Source organism: Protobothrops mucrosquamatus, unplaced genomic scaffold (genome assembly GCF_001527695.2).
Source record: "Protobothrops mucrosquamatus isolate PMUCROS unplaced genomic scaffold, P.Mucros_1.0 scaffold4052, whole genome shotgun sequence".
Lineage (NCBI taxonomy): Eukaryota > Metazoa > Chordata > Lepidosauria > Squamata > Viperidae > Protobothrops > Protobothrops mucrosquamatus.
The window spans coordinates 1-20,469 of NW_015389983.1; the positions used below are offsets into that span (position 1 = coordinate 1).

A 20,469-nucleotide genomic window follows, 5' to 3' on the forward strand; every position below is an offset into this window, starting at 1 on the left:
CAGCGCCCGGGTTTTCTGGGCCGTGCTATTTTTAATGGCCAACAGATCTTTGACTTGGCAGAAGAGTTGAGTTTCATAACAGCTCCTGGAACCTCATCCGTTTTTTGACCCCGTGACCGTTAATCCTGGAGACATCCCAGCGGGTCCAGATCAACCTCCCACTTATGTTGAAATTCCCAACCAGCTGCTCCTCCTCCGGTCTTTTATTGGCTCTGGACAGGCTGTCTCCTTCGCTCTTTGCCCAAAAGTATCGGACTGTGAAGGAGAACATCAGGGAGGGGGGTTGAAGATCTGCGTGAAGTCCATCGGTGCAGCCGATGAAAAACTTCCTTGGGGTCAAGGAGAAGAAACCTCATTTTTTTAGAAGCCTCAAGCAGTCCTTTCGCCCCCCCCTCCCGCCCCCCACCCTGCGACCTATGGATCAAGGGGCCTCTGATTTGGAGAAGCCCCCGGCCAGCACTTTCTCCGAGGAAGATCCAAAGACTTCGGCGCATCCATGTTGCAGGAAATTATGTCGGCTGATTCCTTCCAATTTCTGGGAAGAGGCGAAGAAGATTTTGGTGATGTCCGGGCCATTGGTGAGTCTTCTTCCATTTGCAAACTTGCAGCCTATCAGAGATGTTCTTGTTGGAGGTTTAGAAAAAGAAAAATCAGAATAACAGAATTGGAAGGGACCTTGGAGGTCTTCTAGTCCAACCCCCCTGCTCAGGCAGGAAACCCTATCATTTCAGACAAATGGCTGTCCAGTCTCTTCTTAAAAACTTCCAGTGTTGGAGCATTCACCGCTTCTGGAGGCAGGTTGTTCCACTGGTTAATTGTTCTAACTGGCAGGAAGTTTCTCCTTAGTTCCAGATTGCTTCTCTTCTTGATTAGTTTCCATCCGTTGCTTCTTGTCCTGCCTTCAGGCGCTTTGGAGAACAGCTTGACTCCCTCTTCTTTGGGGCAGCCCCTGAGATACTGGAACACAGCTATCCTGTCCCCCCTCGTCCTTCTCTTCATTAAACTAGACATACCCAATTCCAGCAATCGTTCCTTATATGTTTCAGCCTCCAGTCCCCTGATCATCTTTGTTGCTCTTCTCTGCACTCTTTCTAGAGTCTCAGCATCTTTTTTACATCGTGGTGACCAAAATTGGATGCTGTATTCCAAGTGTGGCCTTACCAAGTTTTTGTAAAGTGGTATTAACACTTCTCATGATCTTGATTCTCTCCCTCTGTTAATGCAGCTGTGGGAGAACAGCACCCCCCAGAGAAAGAAATATTTTGGGAATATTAAACGGCAGAATATTACATTTCCCCGAAGGATCTTAAAGGCAGAAAAGCAGGCCCAGTTTTCTTAATAGCCCCAGGCAGAGACCAGCTCTGTAGAAATGCTGATTTGGTGATTCATTCAGGAAGAGGAGAGCCAGGAACCTTGGAGATGATGAGATTAGAAAGACAAAGACCCCTAATATCTACACACACACACACCCAAATTCTAAAAACATGACCTTTAAGACATAATAGGATTAACCCACCACCATCAGAAAGGGGGGGGGGGAAACGGACCCAGGAAACTACAGACCAATCAATTAATAGAATAGAATAGAATAGAATAGAATAGAATAGAATAGAATAGAATAGAATATAGACTGGGAATTAGGAATAGAATAGAATAGAATAGAATAGAATAGAATAGAATAGAATAGAATAGAATAGAATAGAGTATAGATTGGGAATTAGGAATAGAATAGAATAGAATAGAATAGAATAGAATAGACCCTTGGAGGTCTTCTAGTCCAGCCCCCTGCTCAAGCAGGAGACCCTATACCAGTGGTTCTCAACCTTTTTAATGCCGCGACCCCCAACCGATCGTACGTCGAAGACTAAACCGGTCGTAAGTCAAGGACTACCCAACCGGTCGTAAGTCGAGGACTTTTCCTGCCCGGGAGCGCCGCACATGCATGGTTCTGCCCCCTGCGCCGGCCGAGGCATAGCTGGCAAGCGGCAGAGACGGAGCAGGCCGACCACCAGCTGGCCCAGCCCAAGGGAGGTAAGGCACCCACCGGAAAAGGGGAAAAAATGGCGGACAGCCTTGCTTGGCGACCCCTGTGAAATGGTCGATCGACCCCAAATGGGGTCGCGACCCATAGGTTGAGAACCGCTGCCCTATACCATCTCAGACAAGTGACTGTCTAGCCTCTTCTTAAAGACCTCCAGTGATGGAGCACCCACGATTTCTGGTGGCAAGCTGTTCCACTGGTTAATTGTCCTCACTGTCAGGAAGTTTCTCCTTAATTCCAGGCTGCTTCTCTCTTTCTTGTAAGAAAGTCCAGTAGCTTTTTGAAAAAGCATCTTGGAGATTTTATTTTATTTTATTTGTTAAATTTACCAGTTGTTTTTGGTCTAGCGGTCCCCAAACTGTCTTTAGCAACCAAACTCCAATATCTAGGAGGCTGCCATGATTAGGGGACTGGAGGCTAAAACATATGAAGAACAGTTGCTGGAACTGGGTTTGTCTAATTTAATGAAGAGAAGGACTAGTGGTGACATGATAGCAAATCTTCCCATATTTGAGGGGCTGCCACAAAGAAGGGGGGGGGGTCAGCCTATTCTCCAAAGCACTAGAGGTAGGACAAGAAAAACCGATGGAAATTAATCAAGGAAAGAAGCAATCTAGAACTAAGGAGGAATTTCCTGACAGCGAGAACAATTAATCAGTGGAACAACCTGCCTCCAGAAGTTGTAGGTGCTCCAACATTGGATATTTTAAAGAAGAGAATGATAGCCATTTGTCTGGAATGGTAAAGGGTCTCTTATATTAGGGGGCTGGACTAGAAGACCTCCAAGGTCCCTTCAAATGCTCTAATTCTGTTAAACTCTGTGATACAGCTCAGATTTGAGGTTAGATTTCATACTCTGAGACCTAGCCCATTGCTGAGCTGTGAAGCAAGCATCTACTGATCCAAATGTAGATTAATTCTGCCTGCTTGGGAGAGAAATTTCAGAAAGAGAGCTGTGTTAGTCTACAATGGTCAAAAATTAAGTGTCTGGTTTCAGTGTAAAAATTTCCTCTGGATTGCATTATGACCACATGTTAGTGGACCACCAAAAGGCTAAAGACTTTTACTGCCTTTTCTTTCTTAATCATTTGAGGTTTTCTTTTGAGATTAAGGTGGAAGCAAAGAGGTGGTTAAATTCAGAAAGACTGGAACAATTGGTTCAACCTACCCCCAGCATTAAACTGAATTATTGCAGGAGTTTAATCCAACACTGAGCTTTAAATTGCTTGGTTGGAATAGTTTAATCCAGGGGTTTTCAACCGTGGCAACTTTGAGATGGGTGGACTTCAATTCCCAGAATTCCCCAGCCAGCATTCCTTAAGATGGGTGGACTTCAACTCCCAGAATTCCCCAGTCAGCATTCCTTAAGATGGGTGGACCTCAACTCCCAGAATTCCCCAGCCAGCATTCTTTAAGATGGGTGGACCTCAACTCCCAGAATTCCCCAGTCAGCCTGCTTTAAGAGGGGTGGACCAGCTCCCAGAATTCTGCAGCCAGCCTGCTTTAAAATAAATGGACTTCAACCCCCAGAATTCCCCAGCCAGCCATGCTTTAAGAGGGGTGGGCTTCAATCCCAGAATTCCCCAGCCAGCCTGCTTTAAGAGGGGTGGACTTCAACCCCCAGAATTCCCCAGCCAGCCATGCTTTAAGATGGTGGACTTCAACTCTCAGAATTCCAGTTTGCTGGAAGATGGGTGGACTTCAACTCAGCCCAAGTCGCCACAGTTCAAAAACACTGCGAATTCACTGCGAACATTAATATTGCTATTATTCCAGCTTTTGAACCTACTGCATACTTAAAGATCCATGACTCCAGATGTTTCAAAGCCCACCTGGATGGCCTGTACCACACCTCTAGGTGGCGATTTGAAAAGTCCCCAATCTTCACCTTCCCCCCTCCTCATTTTTCTTCCCCTAGACGGTGATTCAGCTCTTGGTGTTTATGATCCACGTCGTCAGTACGATATTCTGCGGCCACATGGGCAAAGTTGAGTTGGCTTCCGTCACCCTGGCCATCGCGGTGAGTTTTCCTTTTCATGTGTTCTCCCCCCCCCCATCTTCCTCGGGTGGTAGCTTCCAAATGGCTGGCCTCTAAAAGCTAAACAGAGTCAGCCCTGATTTCTGCTTGGATGGGAGACCACTAGGAAAGCCTAGCCTTGGAGGCTCGACTGGGAAGTTGGAAAAAAACAGAGTCGCCTTTTGACGAGATGGATGGCAAATAAATTTAACAAACCAACCAACAAATAATAAATAACATCCCAGAAGAGAATGACAAATGTCTTCTATATATTTTTTTTACTCCTAAAATAAGGGGGATATTATCCATTAGATTTCTTGAGAGTCAACAAGCCTGACTTGAAAGATAGCTAGTCCTCGTTAGCATAGAATCGTTCATTTAGCAACCGTTCCAAGTTACAACGGCATTGAAAAAAGCGATTTACCATTGGTCCTCACACAACCGTCGCAGAATTCCGCCACGGTCACATGATCAGAATAAAGACGTTTGTCTACCACCGTGTATTTACAACGGTTGCAGCGTCCCCCATGGTCACGTGATTAAAATTCACCTGCCACCAGCAAGATTAGCAAAAATGTTTAAAAATATGTCAGATAGATGTTGGAAATGTAAACGTAAGTCAGGCACGTATTATCATGTTTGGTGGACATGTGATAAAGTAAAGAATTATTGGAAAAAGATACATACTTGGTTAGAAAAGATGCTGGGAGAACATATAAATCTCAAACCTGAACTTTTAAAATTAGATATAATGCCAGAAAAGACTAACAAACAAAGCCTATATTTGATTTTACACATCACAACAGCGGCAAGAATAATATTTGCGCAATATTGGAAAAATGAAGGCATGCCATCAGATGAAGAAATAATTAAAAAAATACTAGAATGCGCAGAGATAGACAGATTGACTATGAGACTGAAAGAAAAAGAAGAAACAGAATATTATCAAACTTGGGACTTATTTTACCGATGGTTAGATGAAAGAATAAAGGATTAGGAATTAAATATGTATAATAATAATAATAATAAAGTTGGAAGGGACCTTGGAAGTCATCAAGTCCAACCCCCTGCTCAGGCAGGAAACCCTATACCATTTCGGACAAATGGCTGTCCAGTCTCTTCTTAAAAACTTCCAGTGTTGGAGCATTCACCGCTTCTGGAGGCAGGTTGTTCCACTGGTTAATTGTTCCGTCAGGAAGTTTCTCCTTAGTTCTAGATATTAGCGTACTTAAACTCAGACAGCACGTTGGTTGAAAAATTATTATTGTATGTATGGAAAAAATTAATAAAATCTTAAATCAGAAAAAAAAAATTCAGGTGCTTATGACGGTCGCAGTGTCGCGGGATCACGTGATCCCCTTTTGTGACCTTTGGACAAGCAAAGTCAGTGAGGAAGCCGGATTCAACTTAAGGACCGTGTGACTAACTTCACACTGCAGCCATTTTAACCACTACGATCAGAAAGGTCATAAAATGGGGCAAAATCTACTTAGCATCTGTCTCGCTTAGCAACGGAAATTTTGGGCCTTAAGCCATAAGTACACGCCAGTTGCCCAGCATGTGAATCCCGATCACGTGATAAGTTACTTTTTTCAGTGGTATTGTCACTTCAAACGGTCACTAAGCAAATCATTATAAATCGAGGACTACTTGCAATCAGATACAGGCTGTCCTCAACTTACAGCAGTTCATTTAGCGACCGTACAAAGTTACAACAGCATTGGAAAAGCGACTTAGGACCCTTTTTCACACTTACGACTGTAGCAGCACAGCATCCCGGAGGTCCCGTGATCAAAATTCAGACGCTTGACAATTGACTCATACTTACGATGGCTGCAGTGTCCCGAGGTCATGTGATCCCCTTTTGCAACCTTCTGACAAGCAATGTCAATGCCAGATTCACTTAACAACCGGGTTCCTCACTTAATAGCCGCAGTGAAACTGTGGCAAGCAAGGTCGTAAAATGAGGCAAAACTCACTTAACACCTGTCTGATTTAGCAACAGACATTTTGGGCTCAATTGTGGTCGTAAATTGAGGACTTCCTGTACAGCAGTCAGGGTGGCAATCTTTTCAATGGGGAGATATTTTGCAGATCTTTAAAGAGTTCCGCCAGTTTTGTGTTATTGCTGTGAAGATATAGCTGTAACTAGAAATTAAAAGGTGAGTTTTGAGTTTAAAATGTAAATTTTACAAAAAACAGAGCACTGATAGAGGTAGTCCTCGCATTACGATCACAACTGAGCCCAAAATTTAGGCTGCTAAGTGACACGTTTTTTAAGTGAGTTTTGCCCCATTTTAGGACTTCTCCTGCCACAGTTGTTAAGTGGATCACTGCAGTTGTTAAGTTAGCAACACAGTTGTTAAGTGAACCGGGCTTCTCCCATTGACTTTGCTTGTCAGGTGGTCGCAAAAAGGGATTCACGTGATCCCAGGACGCTGCGACCGTCATAAATATGAGTCAGTTGCCAAGTATCTGTATTTGTGACCGTGGGGATGCTGTGACAGTTGTAAGTTTGAAAACCGGTCTTAAGTCAGGTACTCCTCAATTTACAACCACAACTGAGCCCCAGGTTTCTCTTGTTAAGTGAGACATTTGTTTTGCCCCATTGTACGACCTTTTTTGTCACTGTTGTTAAGTGAATCACTGCAGTTGATTAGTTAATCATCCGGTTGATAAGTGAATCCGACTTCCCATTGACTTTGCTTGTCAGAAGGTCGCAAAAGGGAATCGCGTGACCCCGGGACACAGCGACCGTCATAAATATGAGTCAGTTGCCAAGCAGCTGAATTTTGATCACATGACCACGAGGATGCTGCCATGGTCATTAAGTGTGAAAAACGGTCCTAAGTCACGTTTTTCAGCACCGTTGTAACTTTGAATGGCCACTAAATGGACGGTTGTAAGACGAGGACTGCCTGTATTAGGATTAAAAGAGGGATTAAACCTTAACCTCTTTTATAATCCCCCTTATGATTCTGGATAAGAATAGCTGCAGGTATCTGGATAATCTCCAGGTTTTCTAAAATTTTCCTCCTGTCTATTTCTTACTGTTTCTAGGTGATTAATGTGACCGGCATTTCTATAGGTTTTGGGTTGTCCTCGGCTTGCGACACATTAATATCTCAGGTAAGTCACAGTTTGAGGGGAGATGTGGGGGGTGACGAAATATATATGATCTGCTATGGCAGGGGTAGGCAACCTTGGCCCTTTTATGACTGGTGGACTTCAACTCCCAGAATTCCTGAGCCAGCCATGCTGAGGGGAAAGGGAGAGGTTTCCATGCTGAGCCAAGGTGGCTCAGGAATTCTGGGAGTTGAAGTCCACCAGTCATAAAGCGGCCTAGGCCTAGGCCAGAGGTAGGCAACCTTGGCTCTTTTATGACTCGTGGACTTCAACTCCCAGAATTCCTGAGCCAGCCATGCTGAGGGGAAATGGAGAGGTTTCCAAGCTGAGCCATGCTGGCTAAGGAATTCTGGGAGTTGAAGTCCACGAGTCAAAAGAGCCAAGGTTCCCCACCCCTGTGCTATGGAAGGCAGCCGAGCATGAATGGGAAATTCTGCGTTTCTCTCAAAGCTCAGATACCGAAAGAATGTCGGCCATTTTCCTGATTTTTTCCTGCATTCAGGATGTTTGGAAGGGCTAAATCTGGGGTTCAGCCCCATCGAAACCCAGAAGAGTGGGGTTTTTCTTTTCCTGCAAAAGAGATTCCCTGTTCTCTTTTGCTATTGCATTATTCGAACGTGCTCCTGAGACAGTCACAGAAGAATTGCTTAACTGTAGGGGTCTCTGGTGCTCTTTGAGCTTGGTGGTTTTCTTGCAGACGTTTCAGGGCCCAACTAGGTAACGTCATCAGGGCTAGAAGAGAGTGGGGTTTGTGGAGAGGAGGAAGAGGAGGAGGAGACTGTGGGGTCCTTGATACTGTCTGAGCTTGGTGGTTTTCTGGCAGACGTTTCATTACCCAACTAGGTAGTATCATCAGTGAAGGGAGGGAGTGGGCTTTGTGGAGAGGATGAGGAGGAAGAGGAGGAGGACTGTGGGGCCCTTGGTGCTCTCTGAGCTTGGATGTTTTCTTGCAGACGTTTCATTGCCCAGCTAGGTAACATCATCAGTGTTAGAAGGGGGTAGGGTTTGTGGAGAGGAGGAGGAGGAGGAGAACAACTGTGGGGTCCTTGGTGCTCTCTGAGCCTGGTTGTTTTCTTGCAGACGTTTCATTACCCAACTAGATAGCATCATCAGTGCTGGAAGGGAGTGGGGTTTGGGGAGAGGATGAGGAGGAAGAGGAAGAGGAAGGGGAGGAGGACTGAGGGGTCCTTGGTGCTCTCTGAGCCTGGTTGTTTTCTTGCAGACGTTTCATTACCCAACTAGATAATACCAGCAGTGCTAAAAGAGAGGGAGGTTTCGAGATAGAAATACTGTGTAGATCAGAGGTCTCCAACCTTTCTCGATTGGCGGACCGGAGGGAAAGGGAGGGGGAAGCATTTTACGTGCGTGCACACACAAACACAAAAAGGGCCGCGAGCATGTGTGACGCAAAAGGGGTGGTGCTAGCACTATGTGACACTCACTAGCACCACCCTGTTTTTGCTGTGTGGGTGCTAGCACCGTCCCGTTTTCGCTGCACAGTGTCCTGTTTTTGCCATAGCGACAGCGCTAGCGTGAGTGGGGGTGAGTGTGCGCACACACGTGTGCACAGTGGCTAACCTGTTCACGGCCCGGTGGCCAGGAGGCCACAGCCCGGTAGTCCCCACAAGTTGGAGACCCCTGCTGTAAATAGATAGATGGATGGATGGATGGATGGATGGATGGACGGACGGACGGACGGACGGACGGACGGACGGACGGACGGACGGACAGACAGACAGATAGATAGGTGCCGGGTGGGCGTGGCCCATTAGGTGGGTGTGGGTGTGATGGTAACGGCAGACTGGGTGGGACTAAAAAGTTCAATCAATCAATTCCAACTATGCAAGATCTTTTTTTCCCCCACAAGTTGAAATTGACTGATTGATTGAACCTTTTTTTTTTTTGCAAATGGCGGTGGAGGCCTAAAGCGAAAAGGTTTTATAAAACCCAGCTGAAGGCCTAGGACTGGGGCGACGGTGTGTGTGCCCATAGGGAGGGCTCTGAGTGCCGCCTCTGGCACCCGTGCCATAGGTTCGTCATCACTGATATAGATATAGATAGCTAAGAGACAGATAATAGATAATAGATAATAAATAGATAATAGATAGATAGAGATGGATGGATGGATGGATGGATGGATGGATGGATGGATGGATGGATGGATAGATAGATAGATAGATAGATAGATAGATAGATAGATAGATAGATAGATAGATAGATAGATAGATAGACAGATGATAGATAGATAGATAGATAGATAGATAGATAGATAGATAGATAGATAGATAGATAGATAGATAGATAGATAGATAACCAATCAGATGATGACTGTGGAAGGAGGATTGACAGATCCTGGAGGTGGAGGAAAAACAGGAATCACCCTAGCATCCTTACATAGCCACAAACAAACTGAGTGCAGCCTTCCTTGATTTCCATTGATGTTTATCTCGCTCCTGGCAGAAGCTAACCACTGGTCAGGAAGATTCGTACGCCTAGGCTTTCAGCAATAAATCAGTTTCGTTGGTCTTTCACGTGTGCCTCTGGCTTTTCTCCTTCTTCTTCCAGACTTACGGCGGGAAGAACATGAAACGGGTGGGCACCATCCTCCAACAAGGGGTCCTGATTCTTCTCCTCTGCTGTTTCCCATGCTGGGCGTTTTTCATCAACACAGAACAGCTCCTCTTGTTGATCCGGCAGGATCCGGAAGTCTCCAGGTGAGAGAAGGAAATCTGTCTTCCGAGTTAAAGCAATATGGCGGGTGTGTTCTATCCCAGCCTAGGTGAGTCCTTGTTAACTCACAAGGACAAACCCCTCTTTTAGCCAGTAGGCTGGAAATGCAGGAAAAACAAACCCCTTTTATTAATTAGGTACAGTCCTGCAAAATGTCGCAAAAGCAAAGGCAAACAGAACACGATTCAAACGGATAATTATTCACAGGCAAGACGAGCAAAACAGGATTCCATGAAACTGGAGTCCTTTGCAAAGGGTTGCCTTCAGCAACCAGCACCGCCCACACCTTCTCTTTTTATTATGCAGCCCCAAGGCGTGGCTTCTCAATGCCTTCTCCTCCTCCCTTGGAGTCGCACCATTGCCTCCCTCTGTCCTGCTCTTGTTGCCTGTCTGCATTTGCGAGCGTCTATGACAGGGCTTTTCAACCTTTTCACCCCTTGTACCACTTTTAGGATATGACAACATCCGAGAACCACCAGTCGCCTAGCAAGGTGTCAAAAACTTGATGACCCATAAAAAAAAAGGAAAAAAGTGATAAAGTACAGGTAGTCCTCGACTTACAACAGTTCGTTTAGTGACTGTTCAAAGTTACAATGGCACTGAAAAAAGTGCCCCCCAAGCCACAGCCAAGCAAGACACCTGCCTGCCCGCCCGGCAGCGCTCTTCCTCCTGTCCGAGGTTTCCATTGTTGTGAGCATTTCTATTGAGGATTGGCAGTGGGGGTGGGGTGGGGGGGTGTTTGGTTTTTATTCCCCCCGTCTGCTGGGTGGTTGCAGCAGGTTTTGGTCACTTCACATGACCCTGGGACACTGTGACTGTCATAAATATGAATCAATTGCCAAGCATCTGAATGTAAAGCACAAGACCCTGGAGATGCTGCAACATTCCGACTGATCGACGCTTCTTCTGGGCTCAGCAGAAGCGCCAGGATCAGTACCGAGCTCCAGCTGGAGCCTGGCGCTGATCCTGGCGCTTCCACTGAGCCCTGACAGCCCCGAAGAAGCGCCGATCAGCTGGAAAACGGCACTGATCCTGGCGCTTCCGCTGAGCCCTGACAGCCCTGACAGCCCTGCAGCTCCAGCCGTCTCTCGCTCAGGCTTGTGCGGTGCTGCCACCGGTTCAGCTCATTCCCCTCCCCCACCACCACTTTTTTGGGATGGTCGCGTACCACCTGCCAGGTGCCAATGTACCACAGGTGGTACCCCTACCCCTGGTTGAAAAGCCCTGGTCTATGATGTCTTCCAGCTGTGAGTCCTCAGAGTCTGACTCAGCTTGAGCACGAGTGGAGGGGTCTGGCTCTTCATCAGATTGTAAGTCCTGGAGCTCATCGGAGCCTTCCTCCGACTCTGATGGCTCTCCAGGCCCCTCCTCCTCTTCCTCCTCCTCTGATTCCCCGGACTCAGCTGCCGGGTTCACTGGCTGACACGGAATCACAACAGGGTGGGACTGTGGATTTTGGGCCTTGCAGTATGAGCTGGGTGGGAGTTCCCCTGTGGACGGCTATAACTGGGGGGTTAAAAATTCTTCTCGGACTATTTTGTCAATGAGGTCCTTCTCTGGATCGTCTTGAAGATGATGGAAGAGACCAGTGGTGGCGAACCTATGGCACGCGTGCCAGAGGCGGCTCTCAGAGCCCTCTCTGTGGGCACGCGCACCATGCCCCGGAGATGGCAACCATCCCTCTTCAACCAGCCACCCGCTAAGTCGCCGAGGTCCCACATGTCCGGATGCTTCCTAGCACGGCTGGTTTCCCTCCTCCCCCCATCCCATCCCTCCTGGCCTCGCATGCTCTCCTTTTCCCGGGCACGACCCACTGCATCGCCTTCTCAGCTGTCGGCCGGCCATCCAGCTCAGAGGCGGCTTCTCTGAATTGCGGGCGGTGGGCTGCGGAGCCCCAGAGTGCACTGGTCGACGGGCCGGCAGGCTGTGGCTGCTGACAGACACTGTCGGCCCCCATGCGCTTGCTGGCCTTTGTGTGTGTGGACCGATGGTGTCAGGCAGCAGCCGCCCCGGCCCTTGCCTCACCTTGCCCTGTGACAATGGCACCCCCGTCCTGTCTCACCTTGCTTCGCCTCACCTTGCAGGACGAGCCTCCTGCCCACCGCCCCACCTGCCAGAGACCCCCTGGGATCTCCCCCAACCCTGCCCGGCCCTCACAGGCATCCCTTCCCATGAGCAACATCGAGGTGATCCTGCCCACCTTGGCCACACCCACCCAGTCTACCATGACCACCACAGCCACGCCTACCAAGTGGGCCGTGCCCACCTGGCACCCGGCGATAAATAAGTGGGTTTTGGGTTGCACTTTGGGCACTCGGTCTCTAAAAGGTTCGCCATCACTGGAATAGACTTAACGGTAGTCCTTGACTTACAACAGGTTCACTTAGTGACTGTTCAAAGTTACAACGGTCTGCTGAAAAAAAAGTGACCTACAACCTTTTTTCACCCTTACAACCGTTGCAACCTCCTCATGGTCACGCGGTCAAAATTCGGACGCTCGGGAACTGACTCGTATTTATGATGGTCGCAGTGTCCATGGGAGGTCAGGTGATCCCCTTTTGCGACCTTCTGATAAACAAGGTCACTAGGGAAGACAGATTCACTTCACAACCGCGTTACTCACTTAACAACTGCAGTGGTTCACTTAACAACTGTGGCAAGAAAGGTCGTAAAATGGGGCTCGCTGAACAACTGTCTCGTTTAGCCATAGAAATTTTGGACCCAATTTGGTCGTAATTCGAGGACTATCTGTATGTCATGCTGCAAAGGACTGGTCAGGGAATTCTGGGAGTTGAAATCAAGATGGCTCCTGAATGAGAGGCAAGGTTTCAGTCACGTTATTGCAGGCGCCATCTTGATTTTTTTGGCTATCCTCTCACACACCTTTGACTCCGGCCATGATTACAATTGATGTAGTGTTTTTCATTTGCTTTCTGATTGCTACAGCCAATGTCTGTGCTTTTCTCTCTTTTTCAAATGACTAAAGACCATCCCTTAAAAATTCATACCTATGAAGAACATCGCTTCAAAGTTTTAATCAATAAAGGATTCAAAATTCGCACTGAGCTGATTCGTTAAAAATTCAAAGTTAGGAACATCATTCAAAATTCACATTAATTAAATCATTGAAAATTCAAATCAAGAAATAGCACCCATTCAAAATAGAAGTGGTTCAAAGTTCAAATCTATAATGAACATCTATTCAAAATTAAAATCAATTAAGAAATCTATGCATAATTCCCATTAATTAAGAATATTCATTCAAAATTCATATCAGTTAAGAACATCGAAAATTCACATCAGTTAAGAACATCGAAAATTCACATCAATTAAGAAATCATTCAAAATTCACATCAGTTAAGAATATATATTCAAAATTCACATCAATTAAGAAATCTACTCATAATTCACATCAGGTAACAATATCCATTCAAAATTCACATCAATTAAGAAATCTACTCATAATTCACATCAATTAAGAATATCCATTCAAAATTCATATCAATTAAGAACACATTCAAAATTCACATCAGTTAAGAACATCAAAAATTCACATCAGTTAAGAAATCGTTCAAAATTCACATCATTTAAGAATATCTATTCAAAATTCACATCAGGTAACAATATCCATTCAAAATTCACATCAATTAAGAATATCCATTTAAAATTCACATTAAGAATATCCATTCAAAATTGCCACCAAGTAAGAATATCCATTCAAAATTGCCCTCAGTTAAAAACAATCGTTCAAGACTGACATCACGTATGGTAAGAACAGCCATTCAAAATGTCTAGTCTTTCACAAGATCAGGTCATCCCTCATAAGATTTACCACAAAACTGGACCTTTTGAAGTTAATTGAATAGAGTTTAATATTTTTTTTAAACAATATTTATTTATTCTTTAAAGTTTGAGGCCTGTCACAAGATAGGCCTTCTCCAACTATTTCTCACAAGAAAAAGGCTACTTCAAAGCATGAGATTTTATTTTAAGACAGCCGTGAACATAATGGCAGAATCGAATAATTGCAAATTTATTTATGCCATTTTTTTTTCCTTTCCAGGCTCACTCAGGTTTACGTCATGATCTTTATCCCGGCACTGCCCGTAAGTTTCCGGCTTTTTCTTTGACTTTCTTCCATAGGGTCAGGGAAGAATGGATAGCTTCTCTTTTTTTTAACATATATATATATACAGGAAATCCTCAGTTTACTACCACAACTGAGCCCAAACTTTCTGCTGTTAAGTGAGACATTTATTAAGCGAATTTTGCCCCATTTTACGGCCTTTCCTGCCACAGTTATTAAGTGAATCACGGCAGTAATTAAGCTACTGACATGGTCGTTAAGCGAATCCGGCTTTCCCGTTGACTTAGCTTGTCAAAAGGTCACAAAAGGGGATCAAGTGACCCTGGGACACTGCAACCGTCGTAAATACCGGTCAGTTGCCAAGCGTCTGAATTTTGATCACGTGACTATGCCAGGGGGGGAACGCTGCAACGGTCATAAGTGTGACAAAGGGTTCATAAGTCCCTTTTTTCAGTTCCGTTGTAACTTTGAACAGTCACTAAGTGAAATGTTGTAAGTCAGGGACTATCTGTGCAAGACTGTGCATGGTTTGTGCTTGTTTGTACACACAGCGCTGCATTCAGGGGGTCTGAAACAACCAAAGTTGAAGTCCTCGATTTACGACCGTAAGGCAGCCTGCCCATTGGGGTTATCAGTCACAGCGATCGTAAAATGGGTCAGCCATAGGACCGACCTGATTTCCTGACCTGCTTTGCAGAGGTCATTAAGCGAACACAGTGGTCGTGAAGTTGCTCCAATGGCCCTTAAGCAAATACCGCGGACTCAAGCCAACCACCGGTTCATGATGGAGGCGGTTTTGTCAAAAAAAACCCCAGCAGATTTGGGCAAAAGCGTCGTAAAATGAGGACATGTGACTACAGGATGCTGCAAACAGATGTAAAAGCAGTCCGGTTGCTTAGCAACAGAGGTCTGGTCATGTGACTGCAGCTGTCAGAACTTCAAATCCACATCATAAGGGCCCTCCCCCCCAGATAGGTCCGTTGTAACTTTGAACGGTCACTAAGTGAACGGTCGTAAGTCGAGGACTACCTGCCAGCGGGTTTTTTCCCCCTTTTTAAAAAAAAAAATAGCAGCAAGAGCTTTTATTTGGGTTATAATCCCTGTATTTTCTTAACCTGCTTCTGAATTTCACACATTCGTGCTTAAAAAAAAAGCTAAATTTTCACCGCAAATTTTAGCCAATGTTATTCTCTAGGAGAATCTTGAGGGTTTTCAAGGATTGGGCTGTGGGTCAGATACTGCAGGAAGTCCTCGCCCTACAACGGTTCATATAGTGACCTTTCAAAGTTGCAGCAGCACTGAATGATGGGACTTAGGACCGTTTCTCATACTTACGACTGTTGCAGCCTGCCCAGGGTCACGTGATCAAAATTCGGACGCTTGGCAACTGACTCATACTTGTGACGGGGTCACGTGACCCCCTTTTGCGGAGTCCCGGGGTCACGTGATCCCCTTTTGCGACCTTCTGACGAGCAAGGTCCATGCCAGATTCACTTAACGACGACGTTGCTAACTGCAGTGATTCACTTAACAACGGTGGCAAGAAAGATCGTAAAATCAGGCAAAATTCACTTAACAAAGGTTTCACTTAGCAACAGAAATTTTGGACTCAATTGTGGTCGTAAGTCGAGGACTACCTGCATTTCTAATTGGGAGTCATGTTTGCATGCTAGTTATAAACTACATTTCCCATCTGCCCCCTTTGGCAACTCATTAGCTATGCAAGGGGGCAGGGACAATGAAATGATCTTTCCCACATTTGCATTGGATAGAATAGAATAGAATAGAATAGAATAGAATAGAATAGAATAGAACCATTTCTGACAGCTGGCAGGTTGAATTCCAGCAGGTAAAGCTTTCCACAATTCTTCCCTGAAACTCAGAAGCTGTACCAGTGGAACTTCTGCCTGGAACAGTGGTAGATTCTTCTACTGAGCCTAGGATTGATCTAGTGACTAGTCAGTACTTCTCCCATCCTAGCAAGTTTAAGATGTATGGACTTCAACTCCCAGAATTCCCCAGCCAGCATGGCTGGCTGGGGAATTCTGGGAGTTGAAGTCCATACATCTTAAACTTGCTAAGATGAGAAACAGTGGTCTAGACCAGGGGTCTTCAAACTTGGCCCTTTTATGACTTGTGGACTTCCACTCCCAGAATTCCTCAGCCAGGTACGCTGGTTCAGGAATTCTGGGAGTTGAAGTCCACAAGTCATAAAAGGGCCAAGTTTGAAGACCCCTGCTCTAGAATGTCTTCCAATCTATGCATTCAGGATGCAACAATTTTATAGCTGGCAGTGCTTAGAAAAATGCCAATCCCTTTGTTTTGGGCCAATTCGACGACAAATTAACGAATCTTACTTTTTCCTAATTGCTTTTCCCCCCCTTTTTTTGTTTTTCTGCATCTCGCAGGCAGCCTTTATTTACCAGATCCAAATGCGGTATTTGCAAAACCAGGTAAATACATTCCTTTCCTTCCTCCCTTCCTTAGCCGTTTGCATCTCTTTGCAAGCGACAGCTTGGGACCATATCTTACAGAACAACAGAATAACAGAGTTGGAAGGGACCTTGGAGGTCTTCTAGTCCAACCTCCTGTTCGGGCAGGTTGTCCCATCTCTTTTTTAAAAACTTCCAGTGTTGGGATGGAAGGGCTGGATCCTAACAAAGCAACTTGATCTTCTAGCCCAGGGGTAGGCAACCTTGGCAATTTTATGACTCGTGGACTTCAACTCCCAGAATTCCTGAGCCAGCATGAGGGAACTATGGCCCCTTCATGACTCGTGGACTTCAACTCCCAGAATTCCTGAGCCAGCATGGGGGAACTGTGGTCCCTTCATGACTTGTGGACTTCAACTCCCAGAATTCCTGAGCCAGCATGGGGGAACTATGCCCCCTTCATGATTCGTGGACTTCAACTCCCAGAATTCCTGAGCCAGCATGGGGGAACTATGGCCCCTTCATGACTCGTGGACTTCAACTCCCAGAATTCCTGAGCCGGCATGGCTCAGCATGGAAACCTCTCCCTTTCCCCTCAGCATGGCTGGCTCAGGAATTCTGGGAGTTGAAGTCCACAAATCATAAAAGAGCCAAGGCTGCCTACCCCTGTATCTAGCCCAATAACCATAAGGGGCGGGGACAAGAAATTGGTGATCCACGTTGCTATGGTTCTGCCAGAAGGCATCCCGTGGTATCCCTTGAACTGTCATAATAAAATAAAATAATATTTCATTGCAGAAAATCATTTGGCCAGAGGTTTTTTGTGGCATTGCTGCAAATATTATCAACGTCCTGGCGAATTATATTTTCCTTTACCAATTCCACATGGGCGTTCGGTAAGTAGGCTGTTTAATACAAAAATGTCTATTTCCACAGGAGGCTGGCTTCTGCTTCCCTTTCTTGGGTCGGAGTTGTTTTTGCCAAGTGATTTTTTTGGGGGGAAACTGGATATCAGTTGCGGGTTTTAGCAGAAGATGGTCGATCAAGCCACGGATGAAGTGAATTAGAATTCATCAAACTCTGCAAAACTCAACCACAGCCCGTCCTCGATTTACAACAGTTCATTTAATGACCGTTCAACGGCATTGAAAAAAGTGACTGACGACCGTTTTTCACACTTGCAGCATCCCCAGGGTCATGTGATCAAGATTCAGATGCTTGGCAACTGGCTCGTATTTACGACGGTTGCTGTGTCTCAGGATCGGGTGATCCCCTTTTGCGAGCTTCTGACAAGCAAAGTCCCTGGGGGAAGCCAGGTTCACTTAACAACCGTGGGACTAACCGAATATCTGTAGTGATTCACTTAACAACTGTGGTGAGAAAGGTCGTAAAATGGGGCAAAAAACTGTCTCGCTGACAGACGTTTCGCTTCTCCTCCAAGAAGCTTTTTCAGCTCTGACTGGGATGGTGGGGAATGGAAGGATTTATACTCCTTGCAGAAAGCTGGTTATTTGCCTTCTTTTAGAGAGTCGTTGAGGCCACTTGGAGGTTTATCTTTGTCTGGCTGGTTTGAAAGAGGGGTCAAAGAGGCCATTATATCAAAATTGAACAGCCCTCCCTCAACAGAGGGGGAGAGACACGATATCGTCTATGTCCAGTCGACAACACAGTCCTTTCAGCAGTCCCAAGAAGGCTCCACATCCATTTACACCACTCAGGTGACCCTGAGGACACAGGTAAACCTCCAAGTGGCCTCAACGACTCTCTAAAACAATGCAAATGACCAGCTGTCTGCAAGGAGTATAAATCCTTCTATTCACCCACCATTCGGTCAGAGCTGAAGAAGCTTCTGGGATGAAAAGCGAAACATCTTCAAAGATTAAAAAGAAAATCCAGTTGCCTCTTGAAAAAACACCTTTGGGGTAAACGATGACCTGGATGACTGAGAATCTCCATCAACATTTATGGATGTGGTCATGAATTTTGCAATTTTACAACCTTTTCTGCCACCGTTGTTAAGTGAAGCATGTGGTCATTAAGCGAATCAGAAGGTCCTTAAGCAACTCCTGGTCCTCCCATTTCCTTTTCTTGTGGGAAGACCCCTGGGAAAGTCCAATCCTGCACTTTTCCTAAACACAGGCCGGTTGCCCCGCGCTCAGATTTGGATCCGGTGACCCTGGAGACACTGTGACCGTCGTAAGTGTGAGGACTCTCTCTTTTCAGTGCCGCTGTGACTTCAGATGGACAAATGAAGGGTCGTGAGTCAAGGATTAGAGATGGGGAAGCCAGGAAAAAACTGGAAAAATTGGGGGGGGAAAAATCCAGGTTTTTTTCTGTTTTTTTTGAACGCCATTTGGGGGGGGGGGGAAATGGGAAGAAAATCTTTTTTTTTTCCCTCCAATTTTTCCAGGCCTTCCCATCTCTATCAAGGCTTAGGTGTGTTGAAATTCCTCTCCCTCAAATTCACGGGCAAAGCAAATCGAGAGAGGCTTGAAAGTGACCCGGTGTGAATATTCACAAAACCGACAAAAACCCAAAGCAATGTTTTAAAAGATTTTCCGCCAATTTCTATTCTGATGACCTGCATTTTTTTTTCTTCCCTCAAAGAGGGTCCGCCTGGGCCAACACCATCGCTCAGTATGCTCAAGCCATCAGCCTCTTTCTCTACATCAAGTGGAAGAAGCTTCACGTCGAAACCTGGGGAGGTGAGACCCCCCCATTATAGGCAAGAGGAAGGGTGGGGTGGGGTCTTTCCTTGCTTGCTCCACTGCCAGACTCTCATTGCCGACTTCTCAATTAGAGGATTAATTAGAGAGCCAGTTTGGTCTAGTGCAGGGGCAGGCAACCTTGGCTCTTTGATGACTCGTGGACTTCAACTCCCAGAATTCCTGAGCCAGCATGGGGGAACTATGGCCCCTTCATGATTTGTGGACTTCAACTCCCAGAATTCCTGAGCCAGCATGGGGGAACTATGGCCCCCTTCATGACTTGTGGACTTCAACTCCCAGAATTCCTGAGCCAGCATGGGGGAACTATGGCCCCCTTCATGACTGGTGGACTTCAACTCCCAGAATTCCTGAGCCAGCATGGCTCAGCATGGAAACCTCTCCCTTTCCCCTCAGCATGGCTGGCTCAGGAATTCTGGGAGTTGAAGTCCACAAGTCATGAAAGAGCCAAGGTTGCCTACCTCTGGTCTAGTGGCTAGAAAGCGGCAGACGGTGAGTTCTAGTCCTGCCTTAGGCAGGAACATAGCCAGCTGGGTGACTTTGGGTCAATCACCAGGAGACTGTGAGTTCTAGTCCCCCCTAAGGCATGAAAGCTGGCTGGATGACTGTTGGGCCAATCACTAGACTGTGAGTTCTAGTCTCACCTAAGGCATGAAAGCCAGCTGGGTGACTTTGGGCCAATCACCAGGAGACTGTGAGTTCTAGTCTCGCCTAAGGCATGAAAGCTACAGTATTTGGGTGACTTTGGGCCAATCACCAGCAGACTGTGAGTTCTAGTCCCACTTAAGGCATGAAGACCACCTGGGTGACTTTGGGCCAATCACCAGGAGACGGTGAGTTCTAGTTCCGCTTGAGGCATGAAAGCTGGCTGGGTGACTTTGGGCCAATCACCAGACTGTGAGTTCTAGTCTCGCCTAAGGCATGAAAGCCAGCTGGGTGATTTTGGACCAATCACCAGGAGACAGTGAGTTCTAGTCCCACCTTAGAAAAAATGGCATTTTGACCCTATCTATAGACACAGTAGACACTCCTGTGCCGGACTCAAAACCCAACATTCTCTTGATTCAAACCATGAATCCTGGTTTGTTCAGCTGATTTTGCTTCTTTTTTTTTCAGGTTGGTCCATGGACTGCCTGCAGGAGTGGGGGCTCTTCATGTCGCTGGCGATTCCCAGCATGCTGATGATTTGCATTGAGTGGTGGACCTTTGAAATCGGAAGCTTTCTGATAGGTCAGGAGTGGGCAGGGGGAGGAGCTATGGTTGGGGGGCGGGCCCAAAAGGCAGGACACTCCCTTTCTCCCAGGTGGGTG

At 46.2% G+C, this 20,469-nt stretch overlaps 1 protein-coding gene across 1 annotated transcript in view; it reads left to right on the plus strand.

The window, feature by feature from the left end:
• Nucleotides 1-416: 416 nt before the first annotated feature.
• The window catches only part of LOC107298518 (multidrug and toxin extrusion protein 1-like), a 34,546-nt gene continuing 14,493 nt past the window's right edge, over nucleotides 417-20,469 (plus strand). The window contains exons 1-9 of the mRNA XM_029286555.1: nucleotides 417-578; nucleotides 3,960-4,061; nucleotides 7,119-7,187; nucleotides 9,750-9,898; nucleotides 13,978-14,020; nucleotides 16,410-16,454; nucleotides 17,232-17,329; nucleotides 19,041-19,138; nucleotides 20,276-20,389. Of these exons, the coding sequence (XP_029142388.1) occupies nucleotides 417-578; nucleotides 3,960-4,061; nucleotides 7,119-7,187; nucleotides 9,750-9,898; nucleotides 13,978-14,020; nucleotides 16,410-16,454; nucleotides 17,232-17,329; nucleotides 19,041-19,138; nucleotides 20,276-20,389 (880 nt within the window). The remainder of the gene's footprint in view (nucleotides 579-3,959; nucleotides 4,062-7,118; nucleotides 7,188-9,749; nucleotides 9,899-13,977; nucleotides 14,021-16,409; nucleotides 16,455-17,231; nucleotides 17,330-19,040; nucleotides 19,139-20,275; nucleotides 20,390-20,469) is intronic.